Source organism: Ursus arctos, unplaced genomic scaffold (genome assembly GCF_023065955.2).
Source record: "Ursus arctos isolate Adak ecotype North America unplaced genomic scaffold, UrsArc2.0 scaffold_32, whole genome shotgun sequence".
Taxonomy (NCBI): Eukaryota; Metazoa; Chordata; class Mammalia; order Carnivora; family Ursidae; genus Ursus; species Ursus arctos.
The window spans coordinates 26,812,825-26,830,321 of NW_026623008.1; the positions used below are offsets into that span (position 1 = coordinate 26,812,825).

The window sequence follows — 17,497 nt, forward strand, 5'->3', positions numbered from 1 at the left end:
CTGTTTAAATAGAAGAGATTCATAAATGAGATGGATACAGAATTTTATCACCAAGGCTACAAACTGAGAGACAGTCACTTGAATCTTAAAGGATATAGTTTTTTAAATCAGATGAATAGCTAGCTACTTTAATACATTCTCAAATTTATACTTTTGGCCAGGGGAGGGAGAGCAGTAGGTTCCCATGATCCTTTTCAGTGTAAAGTTTAATGATTCTTTTTCTCATTGAGAGATTACATAGTTTAAATGTAAGTGGATTACAGAAAGATTGGTACAAGCTGGTGGATTAATATGAGGAAGTTTGGGGCACCTGGGTGGCACAGCGGTTAAGCGTCTGCCTTCGGCTCAGGGCATGATCCCGGCGTTGTGGGATCAAGCCCCACATCAGGCTCTTCCGCTATGAGCCTGCTTCTTCCTCTCCCACTCCCCCCTGCTTGTGTTTCCTCTCTCGCTGGCTGTCTTTCTCTCTGTCAAATAAATAAATAAAATCTTTAAAAAAAAAAATGAGGAAGTTTATCATTTTATGCCTATTATGAGGAATGCTATCCCTTTACAACCACCAGCACCACTGCTTAAAGCAGAAAATTGCTCTGAATTAAGACATTTGATAGACTTGTGAAAGCTTTTACTTCATTGAGTTAGGAATTCATGAATCAAGAGACTAAAGCAGTAGTTCAGGCCTTTGAGGCTGTCTCTGTGCTGTGTCAGCAGCTTGCAGTTGTGTTGCAGTAGTATAAACAGATGCATAATGAAAAAAATGAATTATCTAACTCTTTTAAAAAATGTGTTTAAGACCTTCTGTGTTCCAGCAACCAGTGATCTTTTTGGGAGCAGATGTCACTCATCCACCAGCTGGTGATGGGAAGAAGCCTTCGATTGCTGCTGTAAGTATCATTAGGCAGGTTTATCTTGTCTAAAGTTTAAATGATCATTTTGGTTTCAGCTTTTTGAATTTTAGTGACACTGTCTTTGAAACCAACTTTTATAAATATATATATGTAGAATCAACTTTCAAATATTCTTTGGATTTTTTAAAAGAATGATCATTCTCTGGTTCGGGGGCTACAAGTTACATATATATTTATTAAATGAAGCTTATTAATTGTATTACTCAAGTCTTTTGTTTCCTACTTTATCTATTTGGCCTATGATTATATATTTTCAGTTAGTTTTTGTTCCAAGAGTTTAGGTATTTCAGTAGCGTCTTTGTTACAGAAAGATGAATTGCATAAAAGCTTGGTAGATTACATTTTTTTCCAGTGTAAAATATCTTCTACCTTTGTCCAATCTAATACTTTTTCACCGTAATTCTTTGTTTTAATACTGCCACTCCGGGCACCAGGGTGGCTCAGTTGGTGAAGCGTCTGCCTTCAGCTCAGGTCATGGTCCTGGGGTCCTGGGGTTGAGCCCCATTTGGACTCCCTGCTCAGCGGGAGGTTGTGCTTGTACTTTCTCTCTCTCTCTCTCTCTCTCAAATAAAAAAAAAAATCTTAATACTGCCACTCCTCCTTTTAACATTTGCCTTTTATATCTTTGCCCACCTCTATGTTTGGTAAAGTTTCTGTGTAAGTTCTTTTAAGTGTTTTTTTTTTTTTAAGATTTTATTCATTTATTTTAGAGAGAGAGAGAGCACATGAGCAGGGAGAGGAGAAGGAGAGGAGGAAAAGAATGTCAAGCAGGGAGGGGAAAAGAATCTCAAGCAGACTCCACACTGAGCGTGGAGCCCATCGAGGGGCTCAATCTCATGACCCACAGATTGTGACCTGAGCTGAAACCAGGAGTCAGCCACTTAATGGACTGAGCCACCCAGGCGCCCCTAAGTGTATTTCTTACAAACTTCAGAAAGCCAGATAATTTTTTTACCCAACTTGAAATTGCTTGCTTTTTTAAAAATGCCAACATTTTTTAAATGTCAACATATTTTAAGCATACTTGATAAATTTCAGAAATTAAACTGTAAACTTTTTACATATTTTTTCTGTCACCCATTACAATCTTTACATAAATTTTAACAATCTGGTACATTTTATTTATCCATAAAAATGATAGTAATGTTAAAATTTTCACCTAAGATTCCCAAGCTATTTTCATTAGTGGAGGAAATTATATTGCTTGGGGCACCTGGGTGGCTCAGTTGGTTGAGCATCCAACTCTTGGTTTCTTCTCAGGTCATGATCTCATGGGTCCTGAGATAGAGCCCTGAGTAGGGCTCCGCACTCAGGGGGGAGTCTGCTTGGAGATTCTCTCCCTCTACCCCTCCCCCTACTCATGCACATGCCCACTTGAGCTCTCTCTCTTTTCTTTCTTAAATAAATAAATATTTGGGGTGCCTGGATGGCTCAGTTGGTTAAGTATCTACCTTCAGCTCAGGTCGTGATCCCAGAGTCTTAGGATTGAGGTCTGTGTTGAGCTCCCTGCTCGGCAAGGAATCTGCTTCTCCCTTTCCCTCTCCCCCTGCTTGTGTTTGTTCTCTCTCTCTTTCTCTCTCAAATAAATAAAATCTTTTGAAAAATAAAGTCTTTTAAAAAAAAATTCTGTTGCTTTTTATTCTTATAGTTACACATGAATTGTCATTTCAGATGTCCTAGAGGTACTATGGAGCCACTTCTGATATTCATAAAAATGTTCTTATAGAAAAAGGAATTATTTTTTCAAAGAAGAAATTCAAAAGACTTTGGATTTGCTATTTTGCGGTCTGTTTTCCAAGAAAGTTTTAGCATAGTTGGACTGTTGGACTTCTGGGTAGTCATCGTCCTTTTCTACTAAATCCATTTCTAACAAATACCCACTTTCTTTTATCATTAAATAGAATTTATTAATTGATTCTTTTTGCTCTATGGCTTTATTCCCAAGAACTTAAAGACCAGTGTGAAAAACAAATCTAAGTAATAAATGCCACATAGTTTAATAGATATTTAATAGCAATATAAGTTAAAATTTAGATTGCAAAAACCTGGTGTGTTTTGAGAATGTTGAGAAATGTAGGAAATTGGAGTGTAGCATAGCAGATTGTGAGGCCAATAAGCTTTTGTTTGGCTGTTTGTGCCATCAGAGGGGTATAGATTTATTTTTTTAGTAGTGAGATACCATGCAGAGGAAAGAAACGGCTAGAGTTCCTTTTTTTTTTTTTTTTTTTTTTTTAACCTATAGAAGATAAAGAAAAAGCAGATACAATCCCATGTACGTGGTAGGCAAGTTCTGGTTCATTTTTTTAAAAAAACTCTTGATTATTTTCTAGTCTGACCTAACACAGAAGAGAAATATAAGAATTTTCCATATTTTGGTTTCAAGTAATAAGTCATTAAATTGGGGCGCCTGGGTGGCTCAGTCGTTAAGCGTCTGCCTTCGGCTCAGGGCGTGATCCCGGCGTTCTGGGATCGAGTCCCGCATCGGGCTCCTCTGCTGGGAGCCTGCTTCTTCCTCTCCCACTCCCCCTGCTTGTGTTCCCTCTCTCGCTGGCTGTCTCTCTCTTTGTCAAATAAATAAATAAAATCTTAAAAAAAAAAATAAGTCATTAAATTACTGACAGGAAGTTAAGTACTCTTTTGAAGTACTATTTTTATTTATTTTTAATTGAGGTTTAACTGACATATATTAGTTTTAGGTGTGCAGCATAATGATTCAATATATGTATATATTTTTAAAAGATGACCGTAATATATCTAATTAACATCTGTCACCATACATAATTACAAAATATTTTTTCTTGTGATGAGAACTTTTAAGATTTACTATTAGCAATTTTCAAATATTCAGTACAGTTTTATTAATGATAGTCATTATACTGCATACTATACAGTACATCTCAATGACATAATTTATTTTTTAACTGGAAGTTTGTACCTTTCGACCCCCTTCCCCATTTCATCCATCACCCACTCCTGCCTCTGGCAACTACCATTTCGTTCACTGTATCTGTGAGCTCGGTTGTTTTTGTTTTGTTGTGTTTTGTTTTATTCCACATATAAGTGAGGTCATATGGTATTTGTCTTTGTCTATCTGTCTGACTTTTTTCACTTAGCATAATGCCCTCAAGGTCCATCCATGTTTGTACAAATGGCAAGATTTCATTCTTTTTGTAACTGAATAATATTCCACTGTGTATATATGCCACATTTTTTTTATCCATTCATCCATTGGTGGACACATAGATTGTTTCCACATTTTGGCTACTGTAAATAATGCTACAGTGAGCATGGGGTGCAGACTTCCACTTTTGAAGTACTAGTATAAATACTACCCTGGAAGAAAGAGAAACTGGGGGCAGAGCGTCCACCTGGTCTCAGCCTTGGGTCTGATCAAAGTGGTGTATAGACACTGTAAAGATATTTGGGTTCCAGAGACCATTCTCCAGTAGGTCTGTGAGCAACTGTAGTCAAGGTGAATTTTTAGTTCATGCTTCGAAGCTTCCTTTACTCCAAACACGTAATAATATTAAACAGTACACACACAGAGAAAATTAAGATAGCTACTCTCAGAACCAAGATTAACATCTTTAAGGACTGGATGCAGAACACGAACACAATGCAATAAGAGGGACTGTGGATTCAAGCCTCTGGTCTAGGATGTTGCAGTAAGAAAGGAAAAAATCTTTTAAAGTTTACGAAGCTTAACAGTTCGAAGATGATGTTTCAGAGTCTTAAGTATGGCTTCTGGGGTGGTTTGCTAAAGTATAAAAGATATAAAGAGAAATTCAGGGTTTGAATGGGTCCTCTTACCTCCTTTTTCTTATTCTCCTTATGAATGTCTTCCTATCTCTTTTCTTTTCTTACTAATCTTTAAATATACCATCAACATCTATAACTTAGAATCTTATTAAGTGTAAAGTACAGGGGCGCCTGGCTGGCTTTGCCAGTAGAGCATGTGACGATCTCAGGGTCACGAGTTTGAGCCCCACTTTGGCCATAGAGTTTAAAAATAAAAACAGATTTTTTTTAAAATGTAAAGTGCAGCCTACTTACGGGAATATAGTTTATTGGTTGGTTTTTTTTTTTTTAAGATTTTATTTATATGAGAGAGAGCAAGAGAGAGAGCAGGAGCAGGGAGAGAGAGCAGGAGCAAGGAGGAAGGAGAAGCAGTCTCCCTGTGGAGCAGGGAGCCCAATGCGGGGCTTGATCCCAGGACCCTGGGATCATGACCTAAGCTGAAGGCAGACGCTTAACCGACTGAGCCACTCAGGCGCCCCTGTTATTTTTTTTAAGATTTTATTTTTAAGTAATCTCTACACCCGATGTGGGTTTTGAACTCATGACCTCGAGATTACTCTCAAAATAAATAATAAGGTTATAATAAGGTACAAATTTAAATGAAATCCATGTCCTTTTTTTCATTTTTTTTGTGGTAAAATTCATATTGATGTAGTTTTGATGGTCTTAATTTCTGTTTTTCTTTACTTTTTCCAACCTAGGTTGTAGGTAGTATGGACGCCCACCCAAGCAGATACTGTGCCACAGTAAGAGTTCAGAGACCCCGACAGGAGATCATCCAGGACTTGGCCTCCATGGTTCGAGAACTTCTCATTCAGTTTTATAAGTCAACTCGGTTCAAACCTACTCGTATCATCTTTTATCGGGATGGTGTTTCAGAGGGCCAGTTTAGGCAGGTTGGTTGCCTGCGATTTCATTATACTATGGTCAAATCAGATACTGTGTTTATAATATGGTATCTAGTTCTGAAGTTAGAAGTCTTAATTAGGTTGAGAATTCCCAAAGTCAAAATTTGATACTTCCTTAGATTATCTCTTCTAAAATGTTTACAATGGATTTGTAAGCCTTGATTGCTAAGATCATGCTCTGGTAATAGTTAAAATGGATTAGAGATTATACTTAGCTGTAAAATGATAAGATTAAGAAATCCTAAAACTAAATCATGACCTTACTTTGAAGTATGTATAAGAGAACAGCTGACTATATCAAATCTTTCCATTTCATCTCGTCTAGGTATTATATTATGAACTACTAGCAATTCGAGAAGCCTGCATCAGTTTGGAGAAAGACTATCAACCTGGAATAACCTACATTGTAGTTCAGAAGAGACATCACACTCGATTATTTTGTGCTGATAGGACAGAAAGGGTAATCTTAACATCTGTTGTAATACTATTATAAAACAGGCTTATCTCATATAGATCATAGAGCACTAAACAAAGGCTCTCTGCCAACAGCAGAGGTTCCAGGGTATAGTAGCAGATCTCAGCATACCACATTATGAGTAGAGAAGCATCAAAATAGGTTGTTACTTTTTAACTTCCTAGAATTTCTGTTAACACTAAGTGAACACTAAGTGTTCAAAATCCCGTTAATGCTTTTTGTTATTGTGAAGAAATTCATAGTTTTAAAAATGTTCTTTCAATTCCTGTATGTCTTAAATGTTCAGAGGGGAAAAGGTGCATTTATTTTTTTAAATATCTTGTAAAAATTAGTTTTTTTAAAAGCTGGGGACTTTCTAGAATGATTAGTAGAAATTGATGCAAACCAACTTTTAAATAATGCTTCTTTTAAAATTCACAGATTTTTTTTTTTTAAGATTAGAGAAGGAGGGGTAAATACCTAGGGAAATTTGTCATCTTGTCTGCATGCAGTATAAGCAAGTAGCAATCTTGCCCCCCATCTTTCAAACCTTGGAGCAGAAAAATCTGAGGATTGCAAGTATTGGTGTCTCCTTGGGGAAAGGGTTCCACAGAAAAGACAGAGAGACAGGAGTGTATCTTTGCTTTGGTATATATTTAGTCTTTGTTTACACTTTCCGTGTAACTTCAGGAAAGTAACCTAACATCTCTGTGCCTGTTTCCTTCCCAACAAGGTTCGGGTGATACTAATATTTTCCTTTATTGGATTGTTAAAAGGATTAAGTAAATTAAATTATGTAATGATCCAAAATGGTGCTTGGCACATACTAAGCACTCAATAATGGTTGGCTAGTAGCTGTAGAGAGGTGGTGATGGTGGTCATAATAGAGGAAAAGAAAAAAGAAAAATAATAGAGGAAGAGAAATAATAATAGCAGACATTGTTCTAGGTATGTGTCATAAATATAACTCATTTAATCTTCGCAACGTCATGAGGTATTTACTGTTATTGTCATTTTCCACAGGCGGAAACTGGGGCATATGAGGTTAAAGAACAGGGTTATAAAGCTAGTAATTGGTAGAGCTTGGACTCAGGTCAGGCAGCCTGGCTCCAGAGTACTTATTATCACTGTCCTATAGCACCTCTCTAATAACAGTAGTGAGAGTTTTTTATTATGGTCTCCTGGTTGTTAAAGGTGTTTGACCCCAAATTACTAGGTACATTTTTGTACCTAGAAAACCAAATATTTCTTCAAAAGTAGGACTAGGAAAACCTAAGTTAGATTTAATGATTACTAACATCTGATGTTTAGTCATGCTAGTCCTTCATTTGTCTACATCTCTTTCATCTTTGTTCTAAATACTACTACTGATAGATGAGAGATAATTATAAATGAGGAATCAGGCACAGAGAGGTAAAGTACCGTGCCCTAGATAGCACAATTAGAAACTGGTGGAGCTGTGCTATGAACCCATTCTGCTCCTTCTGTAAGTAGAGAAAAACTTTTTATATGTGTTAATTTGATTTATATGTGTTAATTTGATTTATATATTAAGAATAAGCATAATTTAGTTGATTATGAACTATTTTTGCTTTGTACTTGGTGAAGGCTCGCTGGTATACGCAGCTACAACTCAAGCCCCACTACCTGATAGTAGTCCCTCGTATGGAGAAAGAGTATCTGAGTAGTAAAATAGTTTCTAATTTGTTAGCCTTGTAAATCTAGACTTAGAATTACTGAATTTAAATGTGTTTAGGGATAAAGAGGTAGAGGTGAGATTACATATGCATTTTTAAGTGTTTCATTAGAAGCCTTTCGTTATCAGAAACTTTGAACCATTTCATTCATATTCACATCATAGCTATGCATGGTGTGGATTTCCTTACAAGATGTTGAACTACTAGTATGAAGTAAAAGGAATAGGGCCTTTGCAGTCAGTTCTGTATTTGACTCCCAGTTCTGCCTTTTATTGTGTGCTGTTCAACAAATTATTTCATATTCCTGAGCCCAAGCTTCCCAAACATGTGGGAATAATACCTAACTTACAGGACTTTTTGATTGGAAATAATGTATGTCATGTGCCTGGCCCATATATGGTTAACAAGTGGTGACTACAGTTGATGTTATTGTCAGCATTCTTTCTCTCTAAAAATAGAGTGTTCTCCAAGGAAAATGGTAGTTTTCATAAATTATACATTCTAGAGTACCTGCTGTTCCCAGGTACGTAAATTGGAGCAGTTAAAGTAATTTTTTAAAAGATTTCCTAAGTGTTCCACCCATACTGGGATCACCTACTCGCTAAGCACCAGTAGGCACTAGTAACTCTTTGTTGTTTATCAGCTCTCACTGTCAGCAACATGGAAGAACAGGAACCAGGACTAGATTCGGGGCTGCTATTAATGCCTGCTCAAGTGATATTTGAAGCTGAAAGTAGTGAAATACGGGATCAGCCTATATATATTTATATATTTTCAAAAGTGCTTTCAGATACATTCTTTACCTTTGTCCTGTTTGTTTAAACTTTGACCAAACAAATCTAGGTTGGAAGAAGCGGCAATATCCCAGCTGGAACAACAGTTGATACAGATATTACACACCCATATGAGTTTGATTTTTACCTCTGTAGCCATGCTGGAATACAGGTAAGCCTACTCTTTGGGTGAAATGGTCTAATTCAGGAACTTCCATTCTTATGTCTGTTTTTTTTAAATCTTAGAAAAAGGAGAAAGAAACACATTCTCTGCATCCAGATTGTTTACATATGAAATAGGTGAAACTCTGAGTAAATAAATTTCTTCCCCTTCTTTACCTTGAGTTAGGGGCTTATTTCTATGAAAACACCAGAATATAAATAGTCTAATAAAATGAATCTCCCCAAACTGAGTCCTCAGTTTAATCTAAAATTTCAAAAAAATTTAATATACCTGATTCTTCCTTTGACATTTGCTTATTTTTGATAATAATACATCACAGAAAATTTTGGCATTTACTGGCAGATATTGAGCATATGAACAAGTTTAATTGTAGATTTACAACTTTAAGTTTCAGTTAAATAATTTTAAGTCTTATTCTTTTCATAAAATCGTTTTGTTAATTTGTTAGCTTTGTTCCTTAGTAGAACATAAGCTTTAATTCAGTGCAGCAGCACAGTGAATCCATGTTCTTGGATGTCTGAGAGAATGTAGCCCAAAACTATTTTAGGTTACTTGCCATTGATTAAAACAGATTGCAGGGGCGCCTGGCTGGCTCTCAGTTAGGCATCTGCCTTCGGCTCAGGTCATGATCTCAGGGTCCTGGAATCAAGCCCTGTGTCGAGCCCCCTGATCAGCGGGGAGTCTGCTTCTCCCGCTGCCTGTCCCCCCAGCTTGTGCTTTCTGTCTCTCAAGTAAATAACTAAAATCTTTAAAAACTAAAATAATAGGGGCGCCTGGGTGGTGCAGTCGTTAAGCGTCTGCCTTCAGCTCAGGGCGTGATCCCAGCATTTATGGGATCGAGCCCCACATCAGGTTCCTCCGCTAGGAGCCTGCTTCTTCCTCTCCCACTCCCCCTGCTTGTGTTCCCTCTCTCGCTGGCTGTCTCTATCTCTGTCAAATAAATAAATTAATAAATCTTTTTTAAAAATAAAATAAAATAATAAAAATAAATCAATTGCAGGAAGATATCCTGTACTGAACAGCTGTGTCTTAAAGCTTTGTATGTCGTACATACACTAACCCCCATTCCACTCTTACAGCTTTAAAATTATCCCACTCATGGGGCGCCTGGGTGGCACAGCGGTTAAGCGTCTGCCTTCAGCTCAGGGCGTGATCCCGGAGTTCTGGGATCGAGTCCCACATCAGGCTCTTCCGCTATGAGCCTGCTTCTTCCTCTCCCACTCCCCCTGCTTGTGTTCCCGCTCTCGCTGGCTGTCTCTCTCTCTGTCGAATAAATAAATAAAATCTTTAAAAAAAAAAAAAATTATCCCACTCATTTATCTCTGTTCTTATATCTGCTCCTCTTCATAATCAATGTTGTACATTTTCACTATGGGTGGTAACAGTCAATTAGCAAACCAAAAGTTAAAAGTACCTCCAGAGAGAAAATCTGTAAAACTGGAGCACATATTTTTATCCTAATGTTTCCATCCATGTATCTCACAGAACACTGCTGCTATGACTTCTCAATAAATATTGTAGAGTAGAAAAAAAGATACTCTGTTCAGATGAATTCTGGAAATGCTGGCTAAAAAGATTTTTCACTCTACAGTTTTTGGATACCACTCATACACAAGTGGTCATTATGAGTCTTAAAGACAGGGATATTTCCATAGTTTATTAACCAGAAATTTTAAGGACCAGTTTTCCTCTAGGACCCCAAATTGAAATTTTGCTTTAGTCAGCAAATAACCAGGAATATTTCACAAGGACTAAAGGTGGTTTTTACACTTCTTCCCAGCTTTATTAGAATTTTTTAAACTCTCAGAGATCAAAAACAGGAGTCTTGTTTTTTTACCAGCTAAAATTAAAAATCCAATCATTTCTAGCCAGTATAAGAGATTATTTTTCATGTCACTATTTTTATCCGTGATTAACAGATCCTTCAACAACATTTTAGCCAAATTCCATAACTTCTTGACACTTACTGATCTTATTGGTGTTATTTTCTCCCTTCCCCATTTTATTTTGAGGTAAAATTCCCACTCATTTTTTTAAATTTTTATTTATTTCAGACAGAGAACGAAAGAGCACGAGGGAGGGGCGGGGCAGAGAGAGAAGCAGATCACGACCGGAGCCGAGGGCAGACTTTAACCAATTGAGCCACACAGACGCCCCTCCCACTCATTTTTAAAACTTAAATGTATAAATGAAGTCAAAGCTTGCTACTCCCTTTCACCCTTCACCTGCCCAGGACAGGCTAGAGCTTTGGTCCTGGTAACTTTGAGTAGAGGTGAGGACCATGGCCTGACTCTGAGATACCTCTTTCCCTTCCTCCTTCTAGGACTCTAACTCATCTAGAACTCCTGACTGTCAGCCTTCTGGTGGTGAGGAGCTGACGGAGCCTTTCTGTAGTCCATTCTGATTCTTTCTGATGCCATAGCCTTGGGGTTGAGGACCCTCAAAGGGCCGCAGTGTCTTTCTTAGGCTCCATCAATGGTATACACTCTTCCTTTAGGTTACATATCCCATCGCGTGGCTCCATAGCTCCTGCTCTTCTGCTCACTTTCATTGCTTTAGGCTCCCAACTCTTTCCAAGAATTCTCACCATTCTAGCCCTGTGGAGTTGGTAGAGTGGGCCTGTGGGCTCAGAGCTCAGGAAGCATCCGGCTGGGGCATGAGATGATAGTCTCCCTTTCCAGCAGTCTCTTATCTTTATTTTTTTTTTTTTAAGATTTTATTTATGGGGTGCCTTGGTGGCTCAGTTGGTTAAGCATCTTACTTCAGCTCAGGTCATGATCTCAGGGTCCTGGGATCGAGCCCCACATGGGTTTTCCCACTCAGTGGAGAGTCTCTTTATCCCTCTCCCTCTGCCCCTCCCCCAGCTCATGCCTATGTGCATGCACACTCTCTCTCAAATAAATAGACTTATTTATATATAGTATAAATTTTTATATATAAAATATCTATATATATGTAAACAAAATAGATTTTATTTATTTGAGAGAGAGAGCATGCATGAGTGGACAGAGGGGTAGAGGGGAGGGAGAAGGTAAGGGAGAGAATCTCAAGCAGACTGTGTACCAAGCACTGAGCCCATGGTGGGGCTCGATCTCCCGGCCCTGAGATGACAACCTGAGCCAAAACCAACAGTTGGTCGCTCAGCCACTCAACTGGCTGAGCCACCCAGGCACCCTAGGCTCTTATCTTTATAATTGATTCTCTTGGAGTCCCCCTTACATGTCTTCATCGGAGAGAGCATACCTTTCCTTACAACTAAAATTCCATGTTTTCACAAAACCCTAATCACTCTCTTCCCCTACTGGGAGGATGGGGATTAGCTGAGAAGAGGCCAGAGCCAGGGTATTAATGATAAAAACCTGTCCTGAACTGTCTCCTCTCAGTGAGCCCTTGAGGGGAGGTGGCTGGCTGCAAAGATTGGTAGCTCTTCAGACTGTGGGATACCTAGCATCTTTAATCCTCTGCTTTGGGCCTTAGTTGAAATTCCAGGGCGGCGGGGGGGCTGAGGACGGGACTCACTTGACATACTATTAGAAACGTATTAACTGGGTGGCACATATGACCCCTCTGAGCCCCCAAAGGGAGTTCTCCTAAAGAGGTAAGTGCTCCCCATTCAGGAATCAGAGCAAGCAGTGTCCTAAATTATAACTTCCTAGCATAAATCACCAAAACTTCGAAGATATCCTTCACTATTGTTTAACAATCCTGTGACTCCTCCTTTGTTAGCTTGTACTACCATTTTCCGTGAGTCCCTAACCTTGGTCTTTCACCCTGACACTCAGCACACGACCTCTTCCTTTTACCTCAGTAAGAAATTATACTGTCAGTCATGCCTACTTTCTTTCCTTTCTTGCAGGAGAAAAGGTTCCATACGTACTGTTGTTCGCGTTTGCTCTGGCCTGCCTTGAGTTGGTCTTAGTTCACCAGTTATCCTCTTTCTTGTGTCTTCAGTCTGTTCGAAGCTTCTGATTCCATTCCCTTAGATTACAGTTGCCCTGTCCTAAAATACAGTTCCCTTCAAGTTATTCTCCCATATTTTTCTTTCATTTTTAACTAAACTGTTCTTAAAACAATAGCCTAAGGACCCTCACCTGAAATTTAAAGAGACAAGTAATGTAAGGATATAGAACAATTGAAACTTCACATTTTGCTAGTGGGAGTGTAAATTAACATGACCATATTTGAAAACTGTCATCTACTGAAGTTAAATATATGCATGCTCTGTGACCCAGGAACTCTACTCCAGGATAGCCAACAGAAATGCATATCTGTGTTCACCAAAAGATAGTACATTAATTTTGGTAGCACTGGTCGTAGTCAAAACTACAAACAGTCCAGATGCCCATCTTCAATAGATTGGATTAATAAATAGTGTATATTTATATAACAGAATATCCAACAAAGAGAATGATGCAACAATGTGGATGGATTTCACAAACACAGTGTCAAACCAAGGATATCAGACCCAGAGGACATATACCTATGATGCTATTTATTATAAAGTTCAAAAGCAGACATAATCTTAAATATTACCTGTATTGTGAAAAGTCCGGTTACCAAGAGCAGGGTAGGTAGGGTGTGGTGACCAGGAAAGGCCACCAAGTGGCTTCATGGTTGTAGTTAATGTTTAATTTCTTGATTCTGGTGCTGGTTTCATAGGTATTTTTACTTTGTGAACAGTCCTCATTCTGTACACTTATGGTCATGGGCTTTTCTCTGTATGTCTGTACTTCTGGAGAATGTTTACATGAAGAACAGAAAAGACTACCCTTGGCTGTTTCCTCTTCAGTTTACAGCAGCCTGCCGCTGCTGCTCCTTGAGCTCTGCAGCCTGCGATACTGTTGTCACTCACTCATCGACACCATCCGCCATTTGACTTCCACACACATTTTTCTGCTTTCATCTTGCCTTTCCATTTGTTCTTGGTTTGGTTTAAATTTTTAAGTTTCAATAATGTGTATGACTTTGAAATCTCTTCTTACAGACACAACTTTTCTCCTGGTTTCTAGACCTTGAGGTTGCTTTTTGACTGCGCCCTCTCACCTGCCACCCGTATCTAAGCAACCCCTCAGCCCTGTAGAATTTATCTTCTCCCTCTCAGATCCTTCTCATCTGCACTTCCTCTGCTTAGCTCCAGCTCTCATTATTACTTTCCTGTACAATTGCAGAATGATCCTCAGTGTGCCCTCATCTAATCTGTTCTCCCTCAGATTGATTAAAACATAGGTAAGACCTTGTCATTCATCTCCTTCGTACTACATAGCCATTGAAGGTGAAGTCTCATTTTCTTAGGACAATATATAGACTCAATTCTTGCTGTTTGCCTCCTACTCCCTTCACTTCTGCTGTACCCTCAGTCTGTCTTGCTTTTTTCTCCCACTCTTTCCTGCTGCTCCTCCTTCCCTCTCTTTTTCTCTTCCTCAATTATCTCCTCCCTTTCACAGACACAAACACAAACACACATAAACACAACCTGACTGCAGCCACTCTAAACTATTTTTAGGTAGTTCTCATAACTCTCCCCTGCCCGTGTTGCTTGCTGACCTTAATTATTCCTTTCCTAACTTACTCCTATTCATCCTTTAAGACCCATCTTGGGCATCACCTCCTCCCAGAGCCTTTCTTATATCCTTCCCCAAGACAAATGCCCGTCCTCTGCACTGCCTGAGCGCCCTGTGCATACCTCTTTGTTGCATTCATTAGACAGCACTGTAACCATGCTTTTGTTTCTCTCCCCCTTCCTGTAGTCTATAAGTCCCAAAAGGCAGATGCTACTCACCCATTCAATTAACAGGTATCTATTGTGTCTACTACCTTGTAGAAGATAGGTGTTGATACTATGTGTACAGAGTGAACAAGTAAATACAGTCCCTTCCTCTTAGAGTTTATGGGGGGACACATATACTAAGTAAGTAATCTCACAAATATATATTTATAAATTGGGATAAGCACAATAAAGGAAAAGTAAAGACAGGAAGAGAGATTTTAGTGGGGTCCTGATTTAGATTGGGAGGTCACAAATAGCTTCTTTGAGAAATGACATTTAAGGTAAGATCAAGAGGAGTAAGTTGGAATTATTAACCAAGCCAAGAAGAGGGAAGAAAATTCATGCCAGAGGCACATACAGGCTCTTTGGTGGAAAAAACATTATCCATTGAGGGGATCAAATAAGGCTGTGACTACAGCATTAAGGTAGGTTAGAGAGACCAGCGTGGGCTGGATGTGTGGGCCTGGGGGCAGAGAGAAGGACCTGGATTTTAGTCAGAGTGCATTGGGAAGCCATTAAAAGGCTTTAAGCTGGGCATTAATATCATTAGGGTGTGTGTGTGTGTGTGTGTGTGTGTGTGTGTGTGTGTGTGAATTCACTCTTACTAAAGTACAGATTCTACTGGGGAGTAAAAGTGGTCTTGGGGACCTCAACTAGGAGTCTGTTAACATAGTCCAGGCAAAAGATGATTGCGATTGGGACAAGAACAGTGATAGAGAACCGAGTGAGTCACATTTAGGTAGGATTTTTGCCCTATCTTTTCCCTGTGCCTGAAATGCCCTTTCCCCATCTAACATGCCCTCCTTTATCAATCAGAGCTCACATCCATATCTCCTTCTCATTCATTACTGCATGCCTGTCACCCAGTACAGGACTCGGCATATAGTGAGTGTTCAGTAAATATGGAATGTGTGAATGTACAATATAAATGCATCATAAGTGTATAATTTGGGGGAGATAAGATCTGGTAATAATTTGAATTTTATCCCCAGAATCTTGCAGTGTCTGACAAATGATGCTCAAATATTTGTTAAAGTACTATCTCATCTTTCTCCTTTTCTCCTTTGCCACTGCCATTTCCTTACTTCAGACTGTCATCATCTCGTGCTCAAACTAATGCAGCAGCCTCCTGGCCCCTCCCCTTGCTTTCAGTCTCTTCCTATTTCTAATCCAGCTTCCGTGGTATTACTATTACTTTTATAAAACTCCAATCTCATCATACCTAATGTCTCTCCTGTTAAAAAGCAAAAACAAAAAAACTGTGCAGTACTTTCCCTGCTGCTGATAGATGAAAGTCCAAATTCCTAAGCATGTCATTCAATCTGATTCCAGACTTGACTTTTTTCCCTCATGCACCATACTCTGCTCATACTGGTCTGTTAGCTATTCCCCAAATATACCATGAAATGTTATGCCCCCTGTGCTTTTGGGAAGGCTGTTTATTCTCTCTGGCGTGCCCTCACCCTGACCGCCCAAACAAGGCCAGATCTCACTGTCCCCTTGGTGAAGAAGAGTTACTTCCTTTGGTATTCTCATATGCCAGTAGTACTATGGCTTTTATTAGTTGTTTGTAATATAGAGACTGTATCTCCTCTACTAAGTTACGTTTTCCAAAAGAAAGGAAACCTTTGACTTCGTTGACTTTGTTTTTCTTTGAATCTGCAGTACCTAGCTAACACAGTAACTAATACAGAGGAATTCAACTAAATGTTTTCGGTTTTTTATTACAGTAAAATTACATCACATACAACTTAACCATTTTAACCATTTCTGAGTGTACAGTCCTATCGCATTAAGTACATCCACATTGTGTGCAGCCGTACCACCATCTATCTCCAGAACTTTTCATCTTCCCTGACACTCTGTACCCATCAAGCACTGACTCCCCATTCTCCCTTCCCCTGGCCACTGGCAACCACCATTGTACTTTCTGTGTCTCTGAAATTGACTTCTCCAGTTACCTCAAGTGAATCATACAATAGTTGTCCTTTTATGACTGGTTTATTTCATGTAGCATGATATCATCAGAGTTCATCCATGTGTCAGAACTTTCTTCGTTTTTTAAGAACCTTTCTTCCTTTTTAAGGCTGAATAATAGTCCATTTTATGTGTGTGTGTGTGTGTGTGTGTGTGTGTGTGTGTGTGTATCTATCTGTCTAGATAGATAGATAGATAGATAGACAGATCTGCCACATGTTATTTATCCATTCACCCATCATTGGATACGTGGGTTGCTTCCACCTGTCACTATTGTGAATAATACTGCTTTGAGCAAGGGATGCAGATATTTGTTTTGAGTCCCTGCTTTCATTTCTTTTGGATATATACCCAGAACAATTAAATGTTTTGAATGAATTATTAAATTAGAATATGTTTTATTTTACTAATGTACAAAGCTGTTTTTTTAATGTAACTTAGTCTGTGCTGAGTATTTATTTAAAAATTTAAAAATCAACAGATATGGGGCGCCTGGGTAGCTCATTCGTTAAGCGTCTGCCTTCGGCTCAGGTCATGATCCCAGGGTCCTGAGATTGAGCCTCGCATCGGGCTTCCTGCTCAGTGGGAGGCCTGCTTCTCCCTCTCCCACTCCCCCTGCTTGTGTTCCCTCTCTCGCTGTGTCTCTCTCTATCAAATAAATAAAAAATCTTTAAAAAGAAAAGAAAATGAACAGAATATGCCATTGCCTTCTCTACAGGGTACCAGCCGTCCTTCACACTATCATGTTTTATGGGATGATAACTGCTTTACTGCAGATGAACTTCAGCTGCTAACTTACCAGCTCTGCCACACTTATGTGCGCTGTACACGATCTGTTTCTATACCTGCACCAGCGTATTATGCTCACCTGGTGGCATTCAGAGCCAGATATCATCTCGTGGACAAAGAACATGACAGGTAATATAAAAGCACAACAAATAGAGATTTTCACTCAAATTCAAGTATGGTCGGCATGTTAGGACTCTCTTAAGTCTCTCTTAAGCGTTTCCATGTATGTTTCCTCCCTATGT

The 17,497-nt window shown here is 39.0% G+C and overlaps 1 protein-coding gene across 7 annotated transcripts in view; it reads left to right on the top strand.

The window, feature by feature from the left end:
* Positions 1-17,497, top strand: part of AGO3 (argonaute RISC catalytic component 3) — a 127,999-nt gene that overhangs the window by 96,302 nt on the left and 14,200 nt on the right. For 6 of the 7 annotated variants that reach the window (XM_044390538.3, XM_044390539.3, XM_026516680.4 and 3 more), the window contains 5 exons: positions 794-884; positions 5,408-5,602; positions 5,940-6,074; positions 8,609-8,710; positions 17,185-17,384. In XM_044390538.3, the coding sequence (XP_044246473.1) occupies positions 794-884; positions 5,408-5,602; positions 5,940-6,074; positions 8,609-8,710; positions 17,185-17,384 (723 nt within the window). The remainder of the gene's footprint in view (positions 1-793; positions 885-5,407; positions 5,603-5,939; positions 6,075-8,608; positions 8,711-17,184; positions 17,385-17,497) is intronic. The other variant, XM_044390540.3, reaches the window with a different exon arrangement.